This window comes from Cotesia glomerata, linkage group LG4 (assembly GCF_020080835.1).
Source record: "Cotesia glomerata isolate CgM1 linkage group LG4, MPM_Cglom_v2.3, whole genome shotgun sequence".
Taxonomy (NCBI): domain Eukaryota; kingdom Metazoa; phylum Arthropoda; class Insecta; order Hymenoptera; family Braconidae; genus Cotesia; species Cotesia glomerata.
Window position 1 is genome coordinate 22551322 of NC_058161.1, and position 12157 is coordinate 22563478.

Here is a 12157-nt window from a genome sequence, read left to right on the forward strand (position 1 = left end):
GAGCGAATGACGCCAATTACAAGGAGGTAAGACTAAAACCTTAGCCACCAGAAGAAAGAGCAGTAGCTAGATCCTCCCCTCACGAAGTAATGCCATGACGGCGGTTTCCATGAGAGATTAGGGGAAAGAGGAAAAGGGGTTTAGGGTTTAGTGGGTAGGGGCGCTAGCGTCAAGTTTTAGTATGACACTGCGTCGAGTCGCCACATATCCAGGTCAAACAGCTATGCCTAGAATCCGTAAAAAGGATTCCCCCCCCCTTAAAAAAAACACACACACACACACACACCCACACATACGCACACACACACACACACGCACACACACACACACACACACACACACACACACACACACACACACACACACACACACACACACACACACACACACACACACACACACACACAGACATATAGACACCATCACGGGAATAGTCAGAGAAGCTTCCTAGGACCTCGAAACGTCGAGATTCGATGAAAACTCGATTTTCGTATAACGGGGTGAAAACAATAACTTCCCGATTTTTAAAAATCTTCAATTTTCTTAGCGGGAAGTTAAAAATTTCTCAAAAATGCTGCTCACTTGTCCAAGTAACGGTTTATGCTACGTAGTTATTAACTTATGCCTTACATGATGAAAAATGCTTATTTCATAATTTTTTCTGAAATTAAATAGATTTTAAGAGCTAGAATTGTATGAAATTCAAGTCTAATAATTTATACAATTTCATAAAATTTTATTAAAACTCATGAAATTTTATAAAGCTCTATAAAACTTTGTAAAAACTCTTATAAAAGGCTTGCTAGTGAAACGTGCGGTAATGAATAGGCAATTTATAAATTTTCATAAAAATTGATTGAATCTTACACTTTCGAAAATTTTCGTGTAAAAGCGGACACAGAGAACTTTATATAGTTGAGCGAAATTTTTTCCGAGTAAAGGATATATCCGTGTCATTTGAATATTTTTTAATATTCATTTAATTTCTCAAGACTCAAACTTTTTTTTTATTTAATTTTTTCCGAAAATTTAGTATTTTTCATTTGGATTTTTCTTCTTCAAAATTTCAATTTACGAAATTTAGATTTTTTTTTAAATTGAAACTTTTAAGAATCACATTTTTTTAATCTATATTTCTTTTTAATTTTAATTCTTTCGAAATTTTAATTTAACATACTAACAACATTATGAAACTTGATGTAAAATACTATTAGTCCCGTCAATGACAATCATGGAACGGTTTGAATTATTTCTAATGCAATGTTTATAAATAGCAGCACTGATGTCAGAAAATTATTTTTCAAGTAATAGTGCAATATTTAAATGACTGACAGTTAATTTCTTGACGCAGAATCATAAGAAATTATACGTTTATTCGCTTGACGGTTTAAAAATTTAGAGTTCATGCCACATAAATTGGACTCTGTATTTTGTTATCATTTTCACACCAAGTCATTTATACTGAATGAAGTCGAAAATATTTTTACAATGGATAAAAGTACCTAAATTCATGGAAAAAATATAAGTGAGAAACATATGCACCGAAAAAAAGTATTTCTTGCACCAAGAAAATTTTGACGGAGGCCGAAGTTATATTGAAGCAAGAAAAAGTGTTTTAGTCTCAAGAAATTTTGACTTCATCCACGAAAATTTTGAGTCAAGATTTTTTTCTGCTGTGTATGGAAACATACAAGCATAGATATAAAAAATTTATATCCCACATGTATTTAATTTGTATGTATTTTTCTTAAAAACTTAAATGAAAAATATTTTGTATGTTATTTGCTAGTATGTTAGATATATTAATTAATATTAAAAAATTATAAATTTTTTTCATTAAGAACGAACTTAAATTTGCAAGGTACTGGCTTAAATCAGCTGTTTATCTCTTCCAGATTCTTGGAAAATTTCAAACCAATTTTCTCTAATATTTAGCGATTAATCGTAAATTAGATATCTTATTAAAGAAGTTTCATGCTTGATAAATTTTGATCAATCAATAATATTAAAAAAATACATCCCCCAAATTTTATCAATATTATAGAAAATAATTGTTTGTCACTGATTTAGAAAATGATTTTCAAATTACGTCAGTATTATGTACAATTGTGACAAATTATTGATGTTAAATAATGACTCACAAATGGTATCGGTATTACGTACGACCGTGACTTGTCACTGATGTAAACACATGATATTAATCTTACGTCAAGATTACGTACAACCGTGACTTGTCACTGATAGATAGATAGATAGATAGATAAAAAATTTATTTGGCTCTGGAACCTAAGCTCTCTCAAAGCCATCAATATTTAAATTACATTGGTTTACATAGGTTACAAGATTACTTAACTAATTGATGTTAAACTTACGTCGTTATGACATACAATGATGGCATTAATGTTACGTAAAATTGTAGTTTATATATTACTAGCTTTTACCCACGGCTTGGCTCGCCATGCTAGGTGGCGTTGAAGTAGCTAGATTTTGAGATTTTTCGACAAACAACTTTTTTATATTTCGTAAAAAATTAATTTTTTTTTTCAATAAAAAGTATCCTATGTTACTTCGAATGCCTGTAAAAATATCGGTACAAAGTTTCATGATGATCTGTTGAGTCGTTTTTGCATTAAAGTGTAGTAAACAAACTTACATTCACATTTATAATATTAGTAGGGATGTCAGTTGTACGTAATGTCTAAGTCATTCCCGTGATATCATAGAGAAGTAATAAACTTACATCAGTATGATATCAAAATTATATCATATATTCTTACATCATAATTGAATCACAAGACAGGTCAATTTTACGTCATATTTACGTAAAAAATTGTGACATACCTATGACTTATAAATGACGTCATATTAAAGTCATGTGTTCACTGGGTAGTATTTTTTTGGTTAAATTTCTATAATTATAATTGTCTGAGCTCACAATTATTTATTTTATGTGAATTTTCTTCATAGTTTCGTTTATTTTTTTTATTTTCTAAACATATAATTAACTAAAATTTTTAGTAAGAGATGTCCAAATTGAGAATTTTTTATTTTACTCGAATCATTGCCAAACGTTACAAATCAATCACGACGACTATAGTACAGTCCAATATTTTAGTAGTTCATTTTAAAAATTTAAAGATATCCTACAGTATTTTAGAACATAAAACAGAAAAGAAACACTAATTTAGAAACACTAAATTTTTTGAAGTAAAACTTCTTTAGGCGCGACTAGGGAGTAACTCAGATTTTTTTTCTGACGGAAGTAACGCTTACTATAGTCTGTGTAGTTTCCGCTATTCAAAAATAATAATTTGGATTGGTCGTAAGTAAATTTTATATACTCCACGCTTCTTGACTTATACGCCAGCTAGTGGCAAATATTATAATCAATTAGGATTATTTATTACCAATATTTTAAAACGGATCAATTGTGAATAGCAAAGTAAATAAAAATTCAACAGTCTGAAAAAAAAATTATTTTAAATTGCAAAGTTTTTTGAAAATCTCTAAGTATACTTGTTTATTTATTACTTTTGTAATAAATAAATTATTAATAAATTTTCTGACGATTGCGACATTCTATAAAATTCAATTTGGAAAATCCAAAAGTTCACGACTCATAATGCTCATTTAATTATGAAATATTAAAAACAAGTCGTTCAAAATTAGTTGCTGAAAAAACAGCTGTACTAGGAAGGTAATGCACAGGCGCCTCTAGTGGAATAAATGTACATAATTTGTATAGATATTGAAACGGAATTTTTTGTTTCCCTTGGTCGCCCTTTTTACTCTTAAGGGCGCCACTGGATTTTTGGACTCAGTATCCAGAAACTGGACCAGAACATGGAGTATTAGGTCAGGGTCGTGAGAAATTGCTGAAAGGAACTAAAGAATTAAACACAGAAATTTATTTAACAAAATTATTTATTTGTCTAATCCCTTTTACAATTGAAATAATGGCCAAAATAACAATATATAAAATTTCATAGATAAGAATCCACACTCACACTCACTCTCATTCGGTATATTTCACGCTGTCCAGCTAGACCCTCACGTGGCTACAGTACCCGATGCCTACTGGACTCTCACGGTACTCTATCTACTTCGCGTCGTCCCCTGGACCTCTAACGCTACTCTAACTTAGTTCGCGTGGTCTCACAGACTCTCACGCCACTGAGCTGGACCCGGACGTGACTGCACACGTTGTCCACACAGCGCACGCTGTTCCCCAAACTTCACGCTACTCTAAGAGAACTACCCCGAAGCCGGATAGCCCCTTTACTCACACACAAACACACTTCATTCTAATTTCCAATAATAACAATAATAACGCTTGAATTCCAATTTATAACTAATTTCCAAAATATTATTTTCCTAATTAATATTTCTAAAATTTTTATTCATCATTTTCCGAATTATAAATTACAAATTCCTATTATCTAAATTACTGCCGTATCTTCAACTTCTACAACAATAATTATCCAAATTAAAATTCCAATTCATCGAGGATTAAATCCATTCATTATGTCCGAGAAATTACTAAATAAATTTTAATCTTTATTTTAACAAAATTAAATAAATTCCTATAATCGAGTAAACTTAAATCTTTTATATTATTTAATTTAATCCAAATTATTTTATTCCGACCTATTTTATTTAATCCAGTAATCAGCAGTAAATTTTACTAAATTTATTTTCCAACGCAAAAGTGAAATTTGACAAAAGATTATTCTATTGTATTTTATTATGTGTTTCTTAAAACTTAATATTTCATTTTACTTGAGTTTATTTTATTTCAAACGAACGGAGACATTTTGTTTCGACCTTGAATGTCCTCTACTTAGCGTTTTCGCGCGGAACAAGATGGCTGACGCTCTCGCTCGGTCTTGCGTCTCTGTCGCAAGTTTTTAGTGTAATTTTTTTTTTTTTTTTGACGAATTTTTATCATTTTTATTTTCTACCCTTTTTTTTACTAAATAATTTAGATTAACAATTATATTGATTTTAATAATTATTTCCTGACTCTAGATTTATTTAAATTATGACAAATATTAAATAATGCGCCAAATAATTTATTAAAATAATTTTAGTTTGGAATAAATTTTTGTCTCAAATAATTCTAATTTAGCGGTTTACTCAATTCTATTTCTATTGGCTTAAGCCAGATTATTATTCAAAGATTTTCAATTAATAAATTTTACACATGGCGTAAAGATCTGGAATTAATAACCCGAACTAAATGCCTAGTATTATTAACCCCGACAGGCCTACGTGTAAAATTAGTAATGACCAAGACAAGTCTATTTCCCTAACAAATTAATTAATAACCCGAAACCTGTCCTAGTATTATTAATTAATTGTTTTATAATTTTCTCTAATTTTAATATTAAATCTGATACTAAATAAAGCTAACGATTGTGACTGAGTACGAAATGGCGGTGACCTTCAGCCGACGTGTTGCCTGGCTGATGCCGCTGCCCCAAGGAATAATTAAGACTCGTTATTTGTACCTGGAGTTCTTATAATTTTAATCTGCACTCCAACGGTGAGCTGCAACTTCTAGTCTTCGTGTACTGGCGTGAATTTTCCCTCGGTGAAGTATTCTCAATTTGGCGGCAAACTCTGGTCACTCACACTCGCTCTCTGGGTATCTATTACGCCTGTAACCGCAAATCAGCATTAGAAATTATCACAAGTTAAAGTTAATCTAACCAAACCGGCATTAGGCCTAGCAAGCATTAAATTAACAAAATATTATCGCTTCGTTCCACGTTGGACAAGCAGAATAAAAATAATTACCTTAGCTGGATGTTTTGGAAAAATTTGCGTCTCGTCCATTCGAGCTACTCAGTCACAATGATTCTTACCAAATTTAGTTCTACACTTATTGCTCCCTCTGCTCTCCCCACTACCACTACGCCGGCTTCTCCACCTTGGGGCCTTTCTTACTAGCTCTAAACGAGCTTTAGATCACAGCGCACTGTGAGCAGTTGATAAATAACTGGGTACCGAAATAGGGGAATTTACCGAGTAACGATCACTCCGTTACAATATATCACTATCCATGTAAATTTTAGATGGATATATGTACAGATATACAGTCTTCTAGCTTTTTTATTTTGTTAATTGTACATGAATGACACTGAATTACCTAACCATTCGCATTCGGTGGCCTACAATTATCCTAAAGAATTAAAAAAAAAATTTAACTTAATTAATGCATTTTTTCGCAAATTATAGTATTTTCAGAGTTTCATACATGACGGACAGGAAATTTTTTTAACCTATTTTGAGGTTTTTTTCCGTTTCTAGTAAACTAAATCAATTTTTGAAACGTGTCAAATTAATCTCCATTAAATTATCTTGACAATAGTATGCAAAATATCGGTGACCGTCTCTTTTCTCTCATGCAAAAATTTCTCGCGACAAAAATTGTCAGCAATAATTTCTCGTAAAATATTTTTTAACACAAAAACCATAATAAAAGGGCCATGTTAATGTTTTTTTTTTTTTTTTAATAATTGTACTTAATTGTAAATAATTGTGAGAAATTTTTGTTTATAAATTTTGGCGGGATTAATAAAGGCGGGGAGCCAAATGTAATTAAATTATAATGTGATATTTATTATTCAAGTTAGAATTTAATAAATTAAGGAAAAAAATTTTTTTCTCGGAAACTTGGACAATAAAAAACTAAGATGTTACATTTCCAAAAATATCTCAACGTTTCTTTGGTTTATTTCCAACTTCTTCAGGAGATCTAAAACATAATTAAGGTAAAAGCCCCAATATATGATCATATACTGGTACATGATCATATATTGGGGCTTTGACCTTACATTGCAATATTTAATTATAAAATTTACGTCAAGTTCTATATAAGTACATTCCATTATTCATAGTAAACAAAATAAATAATAATAAAATACAAACATAACATGACATTACTTTTTGAGGTTAACATCCTCGTTGTAAATGCTGGTCCATAATACCAGGTCAATTTAATTATAAAACAAGATCTGAAGCTAACAAAAAATTAACTATTGCTATCATTCCAATATAATTACTAGATATTGTAATAAATATTTAACAATATAACCAAATGAGTACACTGTGACAATTATACTAACACATGTGTGACTTATGACTAGTAAGTCACATGTAGCTCCTATAGTATATTATGGCAATAGATACTATACGAGTATCCTACTGTACCGACAATGTGTTCAATATCAATGACTCACTTTGATTTGATGTAAATGTAAATAAAAAAATTTTATCAATAAAAATGAGAAAAAATTAAAAATTTTTAAAAATTTTTAAAATTGATGAAAGAAATATTTCTTGACATGTCGATAGATATTGTACACTCTACTCCTGACAATCTGTTGAAGTTCTCACACTGTTACTCAAATCACTGTATACTGTACTCAGACCCTGTGTGTCAGTTCTAAAATTCACACAGTCCAAAGTCTTGATAAAAACCATTTCACTTATGTTCCTCTTCATGAAATTTTCTTCCAGGTCCAAAATCTCCGCTTTGTCAAATTGGAAATTGTGTCCATCGTTCTCGGAATGATGTATTGCCAGGGCTGTCTTGTTGTTTTTATTGCAGTTTTCAATTCTACAATCAGTCTTGTGTTGAGCCATCCTCTTTTTTAATTTTTGTCGAGTTTGACCAACATACCACTTCCCGCATGAACACGGGATCCTATACACCAAGTTCGACAAATTATCTTTGTCAACCTTATCTTTAAGTCGACTATAAAGATTTTTAGTAGATTTCATAGAAATCTAACTATTGCAATGGTCCTCATGACAAAACTTTTGAAAAATTTTGCTATATTCCGACTTAACTCGCCGAGCTGAGTCAGAAAATACATATGGTTCAAAAGTTTATATATGTATGTATATATATATATATATATATATATATATATATATATATATATATATATATATATTTATATATATATTTATATATATATTTATATATATATATACGATATAACGCGGCTTGTCACCACGATAGCGTCGTCAATTTACAATGGATCTTTACCAAACTCAACATACTTATTCTACAGATAGATACTGAAGTCAAGTTCGAAGATGAGCTTAATCGGTCAAGTAATTTAGAAATGCCATGATTTCAAAATTTTCAAAATTCATATTTCTTCACTTTCTTACTCGAATAACTTTTGAATAGGATAACTTATTGAAATTCTGTAAAATACATCTGAAAGCTCTTTAAATAAGCTTCAATTTGAATACTATATCATAAGTGTAGTCTCAAAAATTTAGGTGTGAAATACAACAGCTAGAGCACATCCAAACAAGCATTTTTGAATTTAAAAATAAAATAATACAAGATCATGGATATTCTTATAAATAATTTTCTTGATTCAAGGATAATGTTCTTGAACAAAATTTATTTTTATTTTCATATGAACAAACTATTTTCAATAAAGTTGATAATATTTAATAATGAATTGTATAATTTTTATTTTTTACAATTAATATCTCTGTAATTTTTAATTAAAAGAAAGAAAATTTTTGGAACAAGTCATCGAAAAAGGTAATGTTTCCTCATTAAAAAAATATTGTAATTATTCAGTAAATTATGACAGAATACTTTGTCTGTAAATGTCACATTCTTTCTTAATTACATCTCAGTGAAACAAATATTTTATTAAAAAATTGTTATCAATGAAATATCATAATTGTCAATGAAGTATGTTAAGTTTGAAAAATCATGGCATTTCTAAATTACTTGACCGATTAAGCTCATCTTCGAACTTGACCTCGGTATCTATCTGTAGAATAAGTATGTTGAGTTTGATAAAGATCCATTGTAAATTGGCGACGCTATCGTGGTGACAAGCCGCGGTCGTTTGCGATCGCAGTAATTTTTGGATATTTACACTTATTATGAAATCTACTTCCATTTCGACTGCCGAATGGTCTTTTTTTACTTTAGACATGTTATAAAACACTAATTTACAATTAGTTTGTCTGAATAGTATACCAACTCTTTGTGAGAGACCGCATATATACGGAAAACGGCTAAACGACCATTGTTATCTGTTCTCATTCTTTCTTAGCCCGTTGTTAATCCTTTCTAATGTTATATTCTTACATCTTCTGATTGTATTCATTGGATAGTCATTTGACAACAAAAGTTTGGTTACCAATTCTACACTGTCATCCACTTTACTTTCATGACTCAATCGAATTGCTCTGTTCAGGAAGCCTTGTACCACCCCTAGTTTCTGACTAAGAGGGTGATATGAGTTGTAATTCAAGATTCTGCCTGAGCTGTACGATTTTTGTACCTATGACGTGACCAAGTTGCCTTCCTCTACTCGCCAAACCATGACATCCAGGTATGGTAGCTTTCCGTTGACTTCTTCTTCGAGTGTAAAATGTATTTGGTTATCTATGCTATTGAACAATGTCAAAATATCATCTTTTTTATCTTCTGGTATAGTCGTGAACAAGTCATCTACATACGCCGTAATTACAGGGACATCAAAGCTTAGCTTAGCTAATGCTTTTTCAATTACGTAGTCCACAGCGATGATGGCAATCGTTGGGCTTGCTGGGCTGCCCATTGCACATCCTTCTTCCTGAAGGTAAAAATTATTTTCATATACAAAATATCCAGAGTAAAAACAATAATTAATTGATCTTAACAGTGTTTCTTGGTCCAACTTAACAAACTCGCAGATAACATCCCACCGTTCTTCAATTATCTGGTTTATCAAATACTTGTGTACATTTGTAAACAGTGACACGACGTCCAGTGATATTAGAATATAGTTGTTCGACAATGTGATGCCCTTGATCTTATCAATGAACTCAAACGAGTCTTTCATACTGTATCTCAAACTCATGACGTATGGTGACAAGATCTTGTGTACAAACCTAGCAATTTTGTAACTTGGTGATCCGATGCTGCTAACTACAGGCCTGAGTTTACACCCCGGTTTATGTGTTTTCCTTAGTCCATAAATTCTTGGTGGTAACGTATTGTGCTTGATCATCCGTTTACCTTCCATTTCATCAATGACCTCTTTCTCCACTAAGTTTCTGATTAATTTGATGCCCAAGTCCTGCAGTCTTGACGTTGGATCACGACCAGTTTTCTGATACGTTTCCTCGTCATTGACAAGTTTGTTCATCTCCCTCTGGTACTCTTCCCTGTACATCACCATAGTCGAGTTCCCTTTGTCTGATCTCATTACCAACAATTCTTTGTGTAGTGTGAGAAACTTTTTAGTGACTCTAATATTCTTAATTAACCTACTATGTCGTTTTTTATTTCTCTTTTTCACACGTTGATTTTTAATATAATTAGTCACAATGTTCACCCCTCTCGTTCTTAAGTTGTTCCTCCACTCTGAAAGTTGATCATTCGACAACTGATCATCCTTGACTCGGTTAACACACCCCTCAAGATCTTTAATTATATTTACCGACGGAAGCTTGTCATTTGATGTTGGGAAACCGAAGTTGGAGTCTAGATTAAGAATACTCTGAACCTCACTTGGTGAAATTATATATCCTCTTCGTATCACCTGATTCTACATTTTCGATCAGATGATCTTGTAAATTCCTAAACTTCCGCTGATTTGAACGCCTGGTTATCTTGAAATTCGTTTCATAATATCGCAAGAGTTTATTATTATGTATTTTGTTTACTATGAATAATGGAATGTACTTGTATAGAACCCCGAGTAAAAACATAAAATAGCCGCAACAGCGCTGCAACAGCGCCGTACGGAGTCTAAGTGCCCGCAACAGTACCGCATCACAGCCGCAACAAATTTGTGATAAAATAAAAAAATTATAATTGCCGCAACACGGCTACACTATAATAAATATTTCTAAAATACTTTTTAAATCCCGCAACACCGCCGAAACACAGCTGCAACAAATCTGTGACGAAATAATAAAATTGTGATTACCGCAACACTTCCGCAACATCACCGCAACACGGCTGCACTGTCCCGAGTGAAAATTAAATTATTATTTTCTACTAGAAAATAATAAATTTCGATCGACCGCCGCAACACCACTGTAACACCGCCGCAACACCGCCGTGACACCGCCGAAACACCGCCGCAACACCGCTGCACTACCTTCGTTTGGTGGGATACATTGAAATAAAATATTTGTTCATCATTCAAATAGCTAAACTAAATTCTTTTAGTTAACTACGACTTGCAGCGCAGTTGGTAATGTTCGAGACTTTCATGCAGACGACCCAGGTTCGAATCCCATCGCAGTTTAATGATTATATAAAATTTTTCCAGGGTATTTCGATAAGCATGCCGCTTCTGTTCAACCCAGGGGACAAAATTAAAAATATACTTCAATAATACGACTAAAAAGAATCAATAATTTCGCGGTACTTTGGCCTGATTTAAAAATTTTTTTTCGTTTGAATATTAGGCATTTGAATAAAAGGAGATTAAACGATAGATCTTACATTAAAATTTATGCTCGAGTTATTTATTAATTAATAATTGCGTGATAAATTAATTATGATGCCATTTTTTGTGAGATTGTAGCTATGCTTTAGCATTGGGGTACAGCAGTGTTTCAGGGGTGTTGCGGCGGTGTTGCAACGATAATTTAGATTATCGCACACACTTTTTTTTTTTTTTTAATAGTTTTGTTGTAAAGATAAAATATTTATATTTGATGCTGAGTTTTGAAATATAGACATTGCATTGAATAAAAAGTAAAATTAAGGAACTATAAAGAAGTTAATTTGAAATTAAACATTTAAAAAACGAATATAGACCGAAAATACAGAAAAAGACGGTTAAAAAGAAAAGATGAAGGAAATGTTGCTGGGATACCAGCTGGCGTTGTCTTGTCGAAGACATTAATCATTAAAGTATCTAAATGACGGGATTCCGATGTATTACCATATAAATGACATCATATTTCTGGTCAGGTTTCCCCAGTTTGTCGGACTACCCCCGTGATGTATGGACAGCATATTGGCAAAGCTATCCGCTTACTATATCACCCCTATCGCTTGAACTCACCCTCCATTATCCAACTTTCATTCGTCATTTAACAAAATTCAATTGTTCATCCAATCACATTTTTTCGGTTATCTTTGAAGTATTGCCTTTAAATATCT

At 31.8% G+C, this 12157-nt stretch overlaps 1 protein-coding gene across 1 annotated transcript; it reads right to left on the reverse strand.

The window, feature by feature from the left end:
- Positions 1-9332: 9332 nt before the first annotated feature.
- On the reverse strand, positions 9333-10241 carry LOC123263984. Its single transcript, XM_044727030.1, has one exon. The coding sequence runs from the start codon at positions 10239-10241 to the stop codon at positions 9333-9335; it is 909 nt and encodes a 302-aa protein (XP_044582965.1).
- Positions 10242-12157: the final 1916 nt, after the last annotated feature.

Excerpts from the sequence above, each read along its gene's own strand:
- LOC123263984 (XM_044727030.1), bottom strand. The coding sequence starts at position 10,241 with ATGAGATCAGACAAAGGGAACTCGACTATGGTGATGTACAGGGAAGAG.